Source organism: Medicago sativa, chromosome 3 (genome assembly GCF_051527215.1).
Source record: "Medicago sativa cultivar Bolivia chromosome 3, Bolivia_mono, whole genome shotgun sequence".
NCBI classification, from domain to species: Eukaryota; Viridiplantae; Streptophyta; class Magnoliopsida; order Fabales; family Fabaceae; genus Medicago; species Medicago sativa.
Genome location: NC_140751.1, coordinates 19649826 through 19668177, shown reverse-complemented (window position 1 = coordinate 19668177; position 18352 = coordinate 19649826). Strand labels below are relative to the sequence as shown.

Here is an 18352-nt window from a genome sequence, read left to right as displayed (position 1 = left end):
TTGTCAACTGTGAGTAACAATTTCACATTATATGCAAGAATAGATGTTGAGCAACATATAAGTATGGTGACTCATATATCTAATATCTTACGATTGGTGCAATATCAATTTCACTTATATGATTGGTCTAGTCTAATGTGATGATACAACCCATTGTAGGCTTCCACAGAAGACATAATATTATGATGATTTTTTTGTTTCAGTTTTTGGCTGTCATTTGTTGAATTTTTAGCCTTAAATTTTAATTTTTAGATGCCATTCGCTTTCATGCAATTTTTTTTATTCAACCTTTGTTACTATAAATTTCTTTACTTTTGGTGTTTGGTGGAATCATAGTGGGAAATATAGATGTTTTAGGTCACAAAATACATGTTTATTAGACAGTTTAAATTGATGTGGTATTTTTTTAATGAGTCTAATATTTTGGTAGCATAATTACCAGCAATCGCCAACGCCTTCAACAAATCCATAAACTATCAGTAACTCACTATATTACCTATACTCTCATGGGTAAAACATACTTTCCTTAGTTTGTTCCCTCGTAATTTCTCTCATGTTCAAATTCCTTGTTCATCTTCTTTCTTTTTTTAATTTACTTTCTTTCTTCGCATGAAAGAAACAAACAAAAACACTCCTCTATGAAACCACCACCAACCAAATTTTTTTACGATGTTGTATCTTTGATCTGATTTCGCTATCTCACTATATCACATACACAGAGATTCCTAACCTTAAGGGAGATATGTTAATGTGTCATGTGAGTTAAACTTCTCTTTTGGATGCAATAATATATATTGAGCAACATATGAATGAATTGATAATATGCCTAATGTCTTGAGGTTTTAGGTGAAGGTGTGGCGTCAATCTCACTTCTGGAGTTTTATTAGTCAAATGTGATGATTCAATTCATTGAAGGCTCCCTTATAACTACAAATATTATGATGAATTATTTAATTTTTTTATTTTTTAATATAATATCTTAATTTTTTAATATTCAATGTATATTTTTGGATGTCGTTCGCTTTCATTCAATTTTTTTATCCAACCTCTATATTTCAAATATCTTCACTTTTGATCTTTGATGAGATTGAACAATAGAAAACTACATATATGTTATGATGAGTTGATAAAGTACATGTGTACATGTTTATTAGACATTTTAAATTGATGTGGAGTTTTTTTTATTGAGTCTATTTTTTGGTGAAATAATTACTCATAAATCTCGTATTCCTTCAAATAACCCATCAAATTATCACTAACACACTCTTTTCTTAATATTTCCACGGACAAAACACACACTACTTTTTTTCCGTTATCATTTCTCTCATGTTCAAATTTCTTTTTCATATTATTTCTTTTTCTATTTTTCTTTCTCTCTTTTTCATTAAATGTGCAAACATAAATCTCCTTCCATGAAACCACCATCAAGCAACCTTTTTTACTATGTTTTGCCTTCGTCTAGCTTTATTTGGCTATGTCACCAGATCTCAAACGAAGAGAGTCTCACATTTAACGAAGATATGTTAATGTGTCAATTGTTAAGAAATAGATACGTGAGATGATCAATATAACTAATGTGTTAAGATTTTGGTGATGATGTGGTGTCAATCTCACTTTTATAGTCGCACTTAGCTTAATGTGTTGTTCTGACCTATTTTAGTCTTCTTCAAAACTCCGAACATTATGATTAACTATTTTGTTAGTTGTTTGATGTCATTTATTTCATTTTTATATTAAATATAAGTTTTTGGATGTTATTCATTTTCATGCACTATTTTTTAATCAATCTATATTATTTCAAATTTCTTCACTTTTGATCATTGGTTGGATTTAACTATAGAAAAATTCTCACGTAGAATGTTGAGTTGACATAATTCGTCCTTATTAATTACCCAAAAATATCAAACTTCTTCGATAGACCTATAAAATTACCAGCACCTCACTTTATTTCTTATAACCTCATCGACAAATACACAATTCTTTTTTTTTTATCTGTATCATTTATCTCAATCTCAAATTTATTTTTCATCTTCTTTCTTTTTCAATTTCCTTTCTCTCTTCTCATAAAAGTAAGAAATATAAACCTCCTTCTATTTAATTATTACCATCCCATCTTTATGACCATGTTGTGCCTTCATTTGACCTTATTTGCCTATGTCACATAATTACAGACGTGGAAACTCGCACACTTGAGAGAGAGATGTTAATATGTCAAATGTGAGTTAAAATTATAATGGAGAAAAGAGAAGATGTTGAATAACATATAAGTGATATGAACTAAAAAAATTGTATGAAAATGTGGTATCAATCTAATTTTTGTGGTTTCTCTTAGCATAATGTTACGATATAACCTAATGTAGGCTACACTGGGAATTCCAACATTATGATAATTTGTTTTGTTAGTTTTGCATGTTATTTTTTTAATATTTTTAATCTTAACATTTAGATGTTGGACGTCATTCATTTTCATGCAATTTTTTTTGTCAAGGCAATATATATTTTTTATTCAACGTCTATTATTTCAAATTCCTTCACTATTGGTCTTTGGTGGAATCTGAAAAAGGAAAATTGTAGATGTTTATTAGACATTTTAAATTGATGTTGACTTTTTAATGAGTTTGATACTTTGATAGCATAATTACTAAATTATCTCAATTTTCTTCAACGTAACAAACCCAAAAAATTACCAACAACTCACTATTCTCCCTTACGTTTTCTCTCATGTTCAAATTCTTTTTTCATCTGATTTCTTTTTCTACTTTATTTTTTCTCTTCTCATGAAATAAATGAGTGAAAACATCTCTCTACGAAATGGCCCTATTTGGTTATTTCACCATATCATAGATACAAAGAGTCTCACGCTTAAGGGAGAGATGTTAATGTGTCGTGTGTGAGTTAAACTTCTACACATTAGATGCAAAAGTATATATTGAGTAACATATAAGTGAGATGTGGTGTCAATCTCATTTTTTTTAGGGGTGTGTCAATCTCATTTGTGGGGTTTCTCTTAGCCAAATATGAAGATCCAACCCATTGAAGACTCCCTCATAACTTCAAACATTATGATGAAATATTTTGTTAGTTTTTTAATATCATTAGCTTAATTTTTTATATTAAATATAAAAAAATCATTTTATTTTTTTGCGTTATTTTAAATTCCTTCATTTTTGGTCTTTGGAGGAATCTAAAAATGGAAAAACGCTAATGTGATATGTTGAGTTGACAAAATACATGCTTATTAAAAAAATATATGATAGATAAATTAGGGAAATAATTTGATGAGTTACATATATACGCAAATTTGATTAGTTTTAGGATTAATTAGAAGTTGACCCACTTGTGTTGTTTTAATTTTTTGTATTATCCGTTTAGGGTCGACCTACACTTTTGCATGGATTTACTGGGGTAGGTTTATGTCCCCCTAATTTGTATTTGTATCTCCCCCTTTTTTTAATAATATAATATATATAAACAAAAATGAATAAAGTCTAGTTGAGACGTCATATATTCTCTTTAAATTGTGCTTTTAATTTAGAAAAAAAATTACAAATATGATATGTAAAATTCACATTTAGATGTCAACGTATATTGAAGGAGGACACAATCGAAAACCAAACTCTCCACTCAACGAAAAAGGGCTTTGAGAATTCGAGAAGAATTTCAAATTTTAGAATGAACGTTGAATTTTGAAACAGTGTGAAAATGTTGAAAGTTAGAAACAATATTTTATAAAATAAAAATCACTTAAATAACCTCAATTACCCCCCTTCCCCTCAAAAAAGAAAAACATCAATTACCCCTTTAATTTTGTGATATCATCAATGTATGGATATCTTATAGGATAAATGAATAGTTGACTAATGATATGATAAATGTCTAATCTTAAATATCATATTAATGCATTCCTTTCTCACTAAAAACTGAAAATGTACATGCTGATGTGGATTAGTTTGATAACATTTAGTGAGCTTAAGCACCATATATGTACACGTGTACTTTTGTATTCTCTGAAGCCAAGTCTTTATAATAGAGAAAGTTTTTTTATATATTAAAACACATTTACGTGCATTTGTTATTTTTTTTTTTGACAATTACGTGCATTTGTTATTAAAACATATGACATAATTTTAAAAAAAATTAAGATAAACATTGTAGGAAATTCGTAAAATTGAAATTTGAAAAATTACCAAGTTATTGGTAAAATTTAATTTTAGATATCATTCGATTCTCCTTTTAAATTATCTTTGATATTATTATTTGACAAAAAAATTTCCTTTAGAATCTGGCAAATAGACTTTAATTTTACATAAAAAAAAATTTAGGACACATCAAGGTCAGGACATGTCTCATGACTCAATAAGCACTTACAAAAATTTTAGAGATCCCTTGTCAAAGAGATCTTCACTCTAATAGTGGAGATTGAATCCACACCCTTGAAATTGAGTCAACTCATTATTAGCAAAACCAATCTTGATTAGGAATACTATTATTAGTATTAGTAGGGGTGTTCGCGGTGCGGTTTGGTTCGGTTTTAAGGGTAAAAGTCATCTGAACCGTAAGATAAATAAGTACGTGATTTGGTTTGGTTCGGTTGACTTTTAAAATAAAATCCAAACCAAACCAATCCGGTTTGGATTGGATCGGTTGGTGCGGTTTTTTTAGACAATAATATTTTTTTTTGTTTTCAACTTTAAAATCAAATTAAAAAGCTAAAACACAACATATTTTCAGGAATGTTTTAAATTTAATCCAACATTATAATTTTATTTTCATCCAACAATGTTTTCAACTACGTAGACCAAATTAAAACGTGGACAAAAAGTACTCCTATTTTGTAAGAAATACAAAAGACTAAAATTTTAATCATTCTCTAAGAGTTCAAGTAGCACATAAATACATTTTTAATAGAAAAAGCAGCAAAGTAGAAACTTAATAAGAGACACATAAAATGACAAAGTTTGTCTGACCTATTAAATGACAAAGTTTAATATTTATTGGATCAACCCAATTAAAATGACACATAAAATATAATTATTTGTAATTATAAAAATATAAATTTCAAAATTTAATCCATTCAAAAAAAAAATCAAAATTTAATGAATTTTTTTTTGTGAATTTGTCAAAAACTTTTTTATGTAAATTAAATATTCCATTAAAAAAAATGAATATAAAACATTAATTAAAAGGTTAAAAGATTCAAATAATTAATTTTTTTTATACAGATAGGAAAATCGAACTATTTGAATTTTAAATGTCTTCCATTTATTTGTTATAATATACTACTTCAATATTTGTTTGTTTCCATCTTTTTTTTTTGGTTTTGTTGTTTCCTTTTTTTTTTTGGTAGTGTTTAGTTGTTTCCTTTAGTTAAGGGTTATAATTAACGCTATCATTTAATTTTTTTTTGGTTTCCTTTCTGATCCACCAAATGAGACATTTTCATTCTAAATAATTAAATGACACATTTTAACCTTTATATAATCATTCTAATTTAAATGACATATTAATTACTCTTAAATTGCTTTATCATTATATTATCCTTAATAAATGCGAAAATAATTATATTTGAGAACTATATTAAATTATTAAGTATACAAAAATACATGAAAATTTTGTGTTAATATAATTCATTTTGTGTTATATTTGAGAACTATATTAAATGGATTTTTTTTCTCAAAAAAAAAATCATTTTGGCTTGTTAAAAATACCAAATACGCGAAACTTAGAAAGGAAAAAAAAACAAAAAGAAAAAAGGCATGACATTGAGACAAAAGATTGAAAATAATACAATTTTTGATTGAAATGGTGGGTGGAATTGCTTGCAAATGGATGATATTTATAATAAAGGGTAGATAACAAAATTAACAATATTATTTAATAGTCCCCACAAAAAAATTATTTAATAGTAACTATCTAATTGACAAATTAAAGGAGAAAAAGTCATATATTGATTGTCAAATAAATAAGATGAAATGACACTTAAAGGATTGTGTATTATCTCATATATGGTCAAAAGAAATAAAAAAGAAACCATGTATATTGCTCAATGGTTGATTGAAGCTTTTGATATATTCTATTGAAGAAACTATGATAAGTGAAAAGCCGTCATAGTAAAACATGATGATTTAAGATGTCTTCTTATTAGAAAAGGTTTGTCCAAATTAGATGATGTGAACCAATTGTATGCAACCTTTATGATGATGTTTAACATGTCCGGAGATGTATTTAAAATCATCAATTAGGATTCATCAAATAAGAGTTCATGTGTAGGATTCATCAAATAAGAGTTCATGTGTAATATACGTTTTTGTGCAAGACAAAAATTCATAAAATAGATATAGATAAAGGCTAAATCAATTTATTGAGATTAGTTTATCGACATATAAATTCATTAAATAATATTCAATAAACCTAAGGTATCTAAACTCTAACATCTTGATTCTATATCAAATACAAAACATTGTCTTGACTAAAAATTATATTGTTGATGTTGAACATCTTGAAGTCGTAGAATGTAGACACATGCTCTCCAATGAGATCCTGGGAAAGTAACATTATCCATTAACAATTAGATACAAATAAAAAAGAAAATCAACCCCATAATCTACGACCAATTGATTAAACTTCTATGATTTCAAAACACATAAAAAATAATGAAAAAAATAATGATTTGTTGATGGGGGAAGAGACACATGAAAATAATGAAAAAAAATTGTCTATATATAGGGAAAAAAATCATGGCTTGATCAATTTTGATTGGTTGATGAAAACTTAATGGGTCATTGTCCATCTTGATTGGCTAATAAAAAAACAAATGAGTCATAATTTAATTTGATTGGGTGATAAGAAAACATTAAATGTGATGAAGAATGTGAAGATGCCACATGTACTTTTTCCCATAGAAATATGCTTTTGTATTATATAAAGATTTGTGTATACCTTTTGTTTAAGTTATCAAAAAAGTAAAATTTTAGGCTAACATAGTGTGTTTTAATTAATTTTGAGGCTGAAACAGAAAACAAATATGCAAGGTAGCTTAAATCAACTTGTAGCTTAAATCAATAGCAGAAGGCATGTTCAAGATGAGATATTGGTCAACTATACCTCTTAAGTCATTGCCTTCAAATTAATCAAGCAATCAAAGAACCCAACAAGTTCAAGCATTCAAATGACATTGTAACCAACTTGTCCGGTAGAGACAAGAAATGAGATAAACTAGAGGGTTAAAATCGCACAATTAGAAAATTAATGGGCCAAAACTACAATTAATCCTAATAATTTTATAAATAAATAATTTAACTCCTAAATTTACTTCCCAAGTTTACATAAATAAAAGCATATAATTCCACATTATAGTTTAGAACTAACGTCCACGTGAGCTTAGCTCAGTTGGTACGGACAATGCATAAAATATGCAAAAGGTCCGGGTTCGAACTCTGAACACCACCAAATAAAAAAAAAAAAACTAACATTGCACCTCGCTCATCCCCCTTTTTGTAATCATCACACTCACACGCTACAATACTTCAAACAATGACGGATCCAGAAATTTTTACTTGTGGGAGCAAAGTTTTATATAATAAATATTTGACCAAATTTTTTAGCAATACGTAAGTGTTAAAATAATAACATCATTATTATTGAAAATAAATACTCACTACACTGTTATATTTAGAAAAATTAAAGATTCCTTAACTTCTACAAATTAAAATTGTATTTATGGGTCTTTATATTTAAAAAAGTATTGTAGAATTTTACTCATTTTCAACACTATCAAAATCTCTCTCTCTCTCTCTCTCTCTCTCTCTCTCTCTCTCTCTCTATATATATATATATATATATATATATATATATATATATATATGAAAAAACACATTCAAAATTTCATTTCAAATGCATTTGTACATTTGATTATGTAAAATTCATGAGAGAAACTCTTCTTATGGTATAAATTTCCAATTAATGAAGGCAATATATTATTTTAAGAGGAGGCAATGATTTGAATATCAAATATTTCAACACATATAATATAAACATTAGTGGAGGCAATTACCCCCAATACCACATGAGTGGATCCGCGTCTGACTACAAACCTGTTTATTTAAAATTTTATTACAAAACATAGGAAAGGGGAATGCAACTTGCATAAAAGCAAATTTCAAAATCATAAACATGACGAGTACACATGTGGCAAGAGCCTTGGTTTAGGGTGCACTAATAATGGCACAGCTCTCATAATACCTAGGCCAAAAGCTTCATCCATGTTTATGTCTTTTGCATTTAGTCCATTTTCAAGCTCCCAATTAAACGAATGAACCAAGGTAGCAATTTGAAGTTGGACCATTCGAATTCCTAGATTCAAACCCGCACATATTCTACGTCCAGCACCAAAAGGTATAACCTCAAAATCATTTCCCTTCACATCAACATCACAGTTCTCACCACCTGGTAAGAACCTTTCGGGATTGAACATTAATGGATCAGCCCATTTTCCTGGGTCACGAGCTATGGCCCATACATTTACCAAAAGAGTTGAACCCTTTGGAATGTGGTACCCAAAAACCTCACAACTTTCAGATGCAATTCGTGGGAGGGAAAGAGGTGTTGATGGGTGCAAGCGAAATGTTTCTTTTACCACTGCTTGTAGGTAAGGTAGTTTAGGTAAATCCTCATCTTTCACGTTCCTGTCTAGTCCGACAACAGTCTCCAATTCTTGTTGAACTTTGGTTAGGATTTTTTGATTCCGGAGCAATTCTGCAATGGCCCATTCTATGGTGACTGATGTTGTCTCTGTCCCAGCTACAAACATGTTCTGGACGAAAAATCAAACAAAGTGTAAATATGTTTTATTATAAAATTTGGTCAATGTCAAAGTTTATTTGGATAGAAGTTTACAAACGCGAGTTTGATTAAATTTTACAAACATAAGTATAGTTTTTTTTTTTAAGGAACAAACATAAGTATAGTTGAAATTATATTTGTTGCAACGTGATTTAAGTTTAGGAACCTTTTCTTTCTATATCATATAGTAGACGATAAATTTTGTTTCGTTGATATGAAATAGCATAGCATATTTTAAAATGTAATTATAAAATATAACGAGTTTTATAACATATAGTTAACATGGTAAATTGACTCTAATTTCACCACAATTGTTTGAATCGTCTAAATAAGATACCATTTTCAATATTTTCATTTCTAATTTTCATTTGTGATTCAATTTTCCAAAGAGTAGGTAACATACCATAAGTAGTCCTTTGATCTCAATATCAGTGAGTTTGTTTCCATCTTCATCTGTTTCCTCTTTAAGTGACAATAATGTGCTTAACAAATCCTTATGTTTCTCACTCTTAGAAATAGAAGTCTTATGTTCCTCAATAATGTTTGTTATAAATGCATCAAACCTCTTGTGTAATTTCTTCATTTTAGCTTGAAGTCCTTGAAGGTCTAGCCATTCCAATGATGGAATAAAATCACCAATGTTGAAAACTCCACCTAAAATCATCAACTCATCAACCATAGCCTTAAAATCACCAGCTTTAGGATCAAAATCACCATTTCCTTCATTAAATACTCTCCTTCCTATCACAGCCCTGGCAAGTGCATTGGTGGTACATACATTTAATAGTTGTCCTAAGTTCACAACTTTTGAGTTTGAATGATTACTTGCCAAATTGTTGACCAATCTTGCTACCTCTTCCTGAAAATGCAATTGATTAGGTTGAACTTATTGAATAATGTCATTTAGGTTGTATGGGCCATAGCTCGTGACCTTAACAAATTGATATTTGAATTCAAATAGTGCCATTAAATACTCTCCTTCCTATCAATTCCCACAATAGTGCCATTAATGAAAAGTCTTGCTTTTGTGTGTGTTTTTGAAAACAGAAAATCCAGAAGCAAAACATCTTTTAGATGTTTTCGTTTTCCGCTATTTAAAAACTGAATTCTGAAACAGTTTTTCAACGCCGGTGACATAAAAATCCTTATCAAACAGAATTTTAGTTTTTATAATTTTTGAAAACTAAAATAAAGTTTTTAAAAAGCAAATCAAACAGGCCCTAAGTGTACACATCTTTGTAACATGGATGAGATCCTTATGTTTACACGTAATTGTTTCATGTTAAAAATAATTGTTTGTTTTCAATACATACAGGTATACAATTTTTCGCTTGTCTTTGTTTCATTTTAATAAACATTACGTGTACTCATCTTAGTAACATGGATGAGATCCTTATAAACATTACATGTACAGATCTTAATACACATCTTAAGATGTGTATGCGTAATGTTTATTAAGATGAGATCTCCTTATGTTTTCTCCTTAATAAAACTCATTCAGGTATAAGGAATGTTAGCAACACTCACTTTTAAACACTCTCTAGCATTCACATTTTTATTGGATAAAATTTATGTATATCCCACCACTTTTTGTGGGTTCTATTTTCAAAGTGTAAACTCATATTGATTTAAATCAATAAGAGAGTGAGTATTAGAGAGAGTATTCAAAACAGAGTGTTGCTAACATTCCTCTTCAGGTATTATTCGTGTCATTATGACGTTTTATGTTGTCGGCAAAAGATGGATGAGATTTAAGAAATATTCCATCTTTTAAAATGAGTATCATTTTAATATATAATTAATTATATTTTTTTCAATTGTGTCCTCTAGTTAACGTTGTGTATACTATGTCTAAAATATTATTGTATATGATATTTTGCATTTATAATAGTGGAAAATAAACTGAAAATAAATAAGATTAATTTAACAAGAAGGATAATTTTTGACAACATCATTGGATATTTTAATGTGTTTAAAAACCTTAAACATCACTTATTTTAAAGCGAAGTACTCTATTTTTTTAAGGATGAATTACTGTAATTTTATTACTTGTGTTTTGATAGTAGGAAAATCATGTGTGAATACAAATTGCATCACTCACCGTACTTTTATATACGGGTGAGAAAATGCTAAGCCGAGCCAGGTTTTATAAGACCAAAGTCTGACTTGTTGAATTTTTTAAAGCTTAAGTCTGACATATGGTCTGTCATAGATTTAATTTTTAGGCATAAGTCTGACCTTTTAAAAGTCTGATATGATCTGCTGGTCTGTTTAAAAGCATATATTATATGAACATCTTCAAATAAACAATGCGATTTAAGTTTAAATATTACAGCGAACTAATAAATTAATAATATTAATATCTCTTTTGATAATTAACATACGTTTTTAGGAAATTTGACTAATGTATTGTATCATATTTCAATTATCTTTTATAATAATACATTTAAATATGCGAAAAATTAATGTATACTAATAAGTTTAAATTGCTGAAAAGTTAACGAATTGATATTTGAATTCAAAGTACAAAATATAATATAATAATAAATATTATTCATGTTACATAAATTAATGTATATTACTCCCTCCGTCTCACAATAATTGTCTCTTCACCATTTTTTCTTTTTCTCAAAATAATTGTCACTTTAGAATACCAATGCATCATTTATTATTTTTTTCCATTAATATACCCTTATTTATTGAATTTCATCCAACTTAACTACTCCACTAATTACAATTAATGAGGGTGTTTTAGTAAATGACACTAATTTTACTATCAAAATCAACCAAACTAATCATTTCCTTAATAACCGTGCACAAATCTTAAACGACTACTCCCTCCGTCCCTATATCTAACCACCCATTTGACTTTCTTTTTGTCCCTAAATCTAAACCCCTTTTCAAATTACTAGATGCATTTATTATTTTTTCCCTAAACATACCCCTAATTAATACTACTAACTTGTTTTGAAATTTAAAAAGTCAAATTTAATACATATACAAACAAAGGACAATATGGTAATATTAACACACAAAACAGACATAATAATTACATTGTCAACTTTTCTTAAGAAATGTGAAAAAAGGAAAGGGAGGTTACATTAAGGGACGGAGGGAGTATAATTTAGAGACGGAGGGAAGGGAGTAATAGTCTTCTAAAAAGTTTAGACTTTCTCTATTTAAAAAGTAATAATCTAACATGACCTAGTATGTTTAAACCTTGGTAGAACGAGCTGACCTATTCTCATCCCTGCATATACTGTTTGTCCTATCTCAGCATTTTGACAATGATGCATGATGACGTTTTATTTTGTTGACAGATACATGGATGAGTTCTATCAAGATACATGGATGAGTTTTAATCCAACTGAACATGAAACGTCTCAGTTGCTAGATCACCCATTTTCATATTCCAAATTAACAAGTGTGGTCCATTTAACAAGAAAGTGTGGCTCCCATTTTCATCACTACCATTTTTTAACATCTGTCGCTCCTTACATGTGTTTGGTACAGAAAAAAAAAAAAGAGCTTTTATGGCTTTCTAAAATATACATTTAAAGCTTCCTAAAAATATATATATTTCCTCTTAAAATAATTTTTTTTTATTTTTTTAGGAAATCTTCCTAAAAAAATTTATACTTCAAATTATATTTTCAGACCCATTCTTTAATTTTAGTGGAAGGAAAAATAAACTCTCATTTTTTGTTTTGGGTGCAAAAACATCTGAACTACAAAAAAAATTAATAACTTTCTTTTTGACAAAAAAAAAAAAGAACAAAAATAAATAATTAAGATATTTTTGGTACCGACTGAAAACGCAAGGCAGGCAAGCATAGATGTCATGTCACTTTTTTGAAAAAGCCGTAGTAATGTACTCCCTCCGGTCACTATTATAAGCAAAAATTGACTTTTTAGGTTCATTCAATAAATAATGTATGTGGCCTATATATAGACTACATACATCATTTATTGAATGAATCTAAAAAGTGAACTTTTGCTTATAATAGTGACCGGAGGAAGTACGTCATAGGTAGGTAGTGTATAAACTTCACATTTAATTTTGTTGGACTAAATAAACATGGGAGCCCTTTCAATTAAGGTCCAACCATGGACCATGGTCCTTAGTAAATGCCCGGTTATTGAGGATGTTTTCTAGAGCAAACAAATTTAATTTAATTGTTTATTGAGCACAACTCTTGTTATTTAAGCTCTCTACTCACGAGCTATTTATAGAGGATGTTTTCTAGAACAAACAAATCTAAGTTACAAAAACATGTGCATAACCTCAACTCAAAGAAAATTACAAATACTGCTAGTTGTTTAAACTAAGCAACTTTATTAGCTCATGCCTAACAACGACATGTTATGTTAATGTCCATGCAAACCATAAATGGAGTGATTTTACCCATTAAAACCAGTCATTTATTAAGGACCATGGGTGGATCTTAATAAAAAGGGTCCATATCAGAGGTTTTCAATAAACATCACTCCCTCCGTTTCATAATAGATGACATGTTTGACAATGTGTATTATTGATTTAACATACTTTGATCATATTTTTCTACTAAAATATAAAGATAAATAATATCATATAAGATGTTGGATTCGTCTTGATGAATATTTTTGGAATATTAAATTTTTATAATTTTTTCTAATAGAGAATTAAAGATATTATAGATAAAAAATATGCATTGGTATGTGTGACAGAGTCAACTGTGTTACTTAATATGTGACGGAGGGAGTATATTTTAAACTTTAAATATATTTTATCTACAGAGATAATCTTATATAAAATCACAATTTTTACTTTAAATATATTTTCTCCATAGAGATAATCTCATTGGAGATATCTTGGAATTAAATACACTTCTTTTGATTTGAATTTAAACTTTGATTGTCATATTGTAAGAGTTTAGTATCTTATGATGGGCTTAATCTCAGAGTGTTACCCTTTATGTTTAACAAAAGTGATCGATCAAACTTTTATAACGTGATGAATCAATGTTTAAATTTTGTCTAAAATATGTATTCAAATTTAATATCCATTACGTACCAAATACTGCAAGAATTTTAACTAAGAAAGGACAATACAGTTAGGAGTAGATGATAAAGAGTGTATTGATTTTTTTTTCTTTCAACCGACGATCCCAACATGTATTGCATAGACTAACCCATCGAGTCGAATAGAATGGCAATATGTGACAAAATTGCCCTTCAAAGCTTTAACATGATTATATTTTTGGAGTTGGATTCGAACACAAAACCTCTTGTTAAAGTGGAAGAGACTTTTTACAATCTTAATATTTTTTGAAAAAAGGGATGGAAGAGGTGCAACATATGGACTTCCTAGTAGGAGACCTTATACAAGAGCATTCAAATGCTCTTGTGTATAAAGAGTTGTATTAATGCACAAATTTATGCTAAAATTGATAAAAGGATCAAGGTCGACCCTATGCAAGTGCGTCAAAGCCTTTAGCATAGGACCTCAAACTTAGAGGGGGCTTCAAAATTTAAAAAACAAAAAGAACTTCTACCTACGGGCAAAATCTGTCTTTAAATGCATTATTTTGTTGGTAAAAGTCTTGAAGACAACAACTTTGTTTTCAATTATGCATTGTCTATATGTAAAGAGAAATGATATTTGAACAAACATTTTTGACAACTTTTGTGACAACTTTCTCTCTCAATATCTCATTTCCTTTGTAAAATTTTGGTTGTCACAAAAGTTGTCACATATATGGATGTTCAAATAACACAACTCATATGTAAATGTCTATTTTACAATAGATAAGAGTCATGTTTGAACCATTACTTATATTTTTAACAACAACTTAGTTGTCGTCACTATAAGTGGTGTTGATTTTTATTTTCAATTCTTTTTAAATAAGCATTGTCAAGTCTCTTGTTAAAAAAAATTGTGAAAACTATAATAGGGTCTTCAAATTGTCAGGGACGGTAGTCCTGAGAAGATGTTAACTAACCTGACGTAAGTGTTTAAATTCATCCAAAGATTGGTTGGAGAAGAGGTGAACAGTAGTGATTTTTCTGAGCAGTCGCCACCTTGGGCCATAAGGACCAAACACAAGGTCTTGATAATTATAACCTATGTATTTAGCTCCGGCATTGGGTGGCCGGCTACTAAAGTTAGCATCATGAACCTTTAAGAATTGTTCCGCCACGGAGGCTGAAGCCGCCACGATCACATCCACCGAGCCTAATTTGAGGTGCATCAAAGGGCCATAGGTTTCAGCCAAGGTTGCAAGAGATTGGTGTGGTGCAGGGCCAAGTTGTGGAAGGTTACCTATTACAGGCCATGGTTTTGGTCCAGGTGGGAGTGGTAGTGATGAAGTTCTTGTTGCAAACTTCACAAAACGGTATATTAAGATGGATAATATGAAACTAGAGAATGCAATGAGCCATAGAGACATGATTCGTGTTGTGTTGTGGCTATGATTACGAAGATGATGTACCTAAGCCTCGATGCTTGCTATATTTATAAAGGAAACGTTTCCCCGACTGTGCAATGATATTAGGAAATATCTTGATTGGGCCTTACCCTTTCTTGTACCAAAAAAAAAAAAAAAATAATATTAGGAAATTATTAGTAAATTATTTTTGTACTTTTGTTACAGTATAAACTAGTTACAAACCCGTGTTTCACACGGGTTTAATAACGTATCTTGTAAAATAATTGTTTTAAAGGAAGAATGAGCAAATTAATGAATATTGCACAAACATTATAAATCTTTATCAAAATATTTATGAAAGTTTTACCAAGTCTTGAATAGAGATTAATATTTGCGAGATTGTGATGATTGATAAAAGAATTAAAAAGGGTAAAGGGTATAGAAATAAATTTATTAAAGAATTAAAAATTTGTTTAAACTTATTTTTGTTACAATTTAGGCCTAAAAAAAATATTGGACTTCATTGAGTTTCTCTCTAATTTTTTTATCAGGCTTGAAGCTATGACTCTGAGTTTGAAAAGTGCAAAATTCACGAAAATTATTGAAGAAACACTATAAACAAATAAACGACATCGTCAAAAATGAAATCATATTTGGCTATAGTGATCAAGCAAACAAAAAAAGGAAGCATATTAAATACCTATAATCAATGGATTCTAATTGCATAGAGGCGACACTCATACTTTCTCTATGTCTGGTCATCAATGAGAGTGACTGTTTTGCGCTTTCCTTTCAAAATTGTTCTTGACACCTCGTTTGGGAAATGCTAAATAGGGAAATAACTGCAATATTAGTCTTATACATATTAACATGGATAAGATGCATGCGAATATAGTTACATATAATTTATAAAATGAAGGTAGAATAACTGATTTTAAGCTAAAGAAAATGTACCATGACTTCTAATTTATCCTCCTATTATCTTCCTATAAAGTCTAGATAAATGCATGCATGTGTATTATATGTACCCCGTTGACCAGTTAACATTGTTGACACAAATGGAAATTAACCATCACTCCTGCATGTGCATCTATAGCTAGCACCATTTGACATTGATGTCTTCGAACATTTGGTGCAACTCTCATAATACCATCCAAACTGGTTAGGATTGAATTTAGTTGTTTTCCAAATAGTGATGTAGTATGTATCCTAACACAAATTATGCACATGAAATAAAGAATAAAACAATATGTATTTTTAATTAGTGCGTAAAAAAACTCAAAGCATGTTTGTGCATAAAAAAAGCAGATCTTAACTATGTTTATAAATTCAGCAATTGGCCTAACTTGAGACAGATTGAAAAAATCATTGTACGAAGTACGTTGAGAAGAAGCCGAACTCTGACTTAATTTCTGACTGAAGCTTTGACCCTAAGCTTGAGAAGTGTTAAGGTCAGGACAACAATTCAAGAAACATGGTCAAAAAACAATCAAATCAGATTGTGAAATAATAAGTTACTCTAACACTGTATTGTGAAATCATAATGTAAACTTACTAAGTCTTAAACTTCTCAACAACCGGATGATGTAGGTTGATGAGCAGCCTCGAACCTGAACAATTGTTACATCTATTTGGGTTGACATTGACTACAAAATGGAAGCAAAGAACTCAAGGTAAATAGATGGTAAATGATAAAGCTACAGAGTATTTTTCCCAGAGTGTTACATCAAATATATTCCCACTGCATAAGGAAAGACATCTTTCAGGTCATTATCAAACTTATACAAAATCCTATCATCTGATACTGACAAATTAGAAAATAATACCTTTTATCTTTCAGCACAATATTCGTACACGGTTTCTTTTCAATCCTAATTGACGTTGTCTTGAAAATCTCATGAAGAAGCCTGGTGATTTCTTAAAAAAAAATTAATCTATAAGAACATTATAATAGGAGAAAACACAGAAATAAATTAAAGCACATAACTATACCATGTAAAACGTCAGTTTAGAATTTTCCTTCTTCAATTTCCTTAAATGACTTAAAGCGAAATTTATGAGTAAGAACGTTAGTTAACTTGTCATACTTCTGCACCTTTGTAGTGTCTGTTCTTGGGCCCAAATTCTCCAATTTTCCATCGTTTTAGGTCTTCGTCTTCAAATAACTTACGTTGAAACTTGGGAACATAATTCCTCCCTCTTGTAAGTCTCATGAGGCCTCTTGAATCTTCATTATTGGTCTTCCCGAGTCTTCACAATTCTTCAGATGTTCTTGATTCTCCGATTTGCATGATTTCTTCGTTAATTACTTCGAAAACCCCCTAAAATTGCTATGTTTTGGGAAAACTAGAATTATAGACTCAAATATAGAAAACATTATAAAAGTCCCGAAATCATAAGCAATTGTTCTCATACTCCTTATTTTTGCTGCTAAAACCTAATGAAAATAACTGAAAACATGCTAAGAATAACGTAAGATGACATGTCATCAGCTATCTATCTAAGTGATGAGTTCATGGGGTTTTACTACCTATTAGTTGTTAAATTGCACCTGCTGATCACACTAGGATGGTACGTGTAGGGCCTTACTCTCTTAGAGATATGAGCTCATTCCCCTCCAGCTGTCGAGTTACACCTGTTGATCACACAGATGTACATGTGGGGTCTTACTCTCTAAGAGATAATTGAAACATAAACATAAGTTGGTTGTCCTAAATTCCAATCAATGTAGTCCCAATGTTCTTAAAGCTCCGCTCAACTATGAATCTTAGAAGCACGTAGCACACTCTCCCTCTCGGTAGTTTTACGAACGGACAACCCTATCAGTGTATACATTACCAAGGTGAAAGAAAAGTGGTGTTACTAGGCTGATTTAAGCTGTGAAGTCATGTATTTCCTTAATTATTAACTAGTTACTTCCTGATTCTAACAAATATGCATCAATATTAGGTATGTCACATCCCTAATTAATTACTTCCTAATTAGACAGATATACATCAATATTAGGTAATGTCACCTCCTTAAGCGCCTAAGACAATGTTATGCTTCAGAGGAGACAAATCTTACGCACTACAGTAAAAGTAAATAACATAAAGAGAAATAAC

General features: G+C 29.7%; 1 protein-coding gene across 1 annotated transcript; it reads right to left on the bottom strand.

The window, feature by feature from the left end:
- Window positions 1–7998: 7998 nt before the first annotated feature.
- LOC146936223 (flavonoid 3'-monooxygenase-like) lies at window positions 7999–15309 on the bottom strand. The gene is made up of 3 exons (XM_085751195.1): window positions 14823–15309; window positions 9245–9700; window positions 7999–8812 (listed from the first exon to the last, which is right to left on the bottom strand). Exons 1-3 carry the CDS (start codon window positions 15267–15269, stop codon window positions 8165–8167), a joined length of 1551 nt encoding a protein of 516 aa, XP_085607321.1. The 5' UTR covers window positions 15270–15309; the 3' UTR covers window positions 7999–8164.
- Between the last annotated feature and the right edge of the window lie 3043 nt (window positions 15310–18352).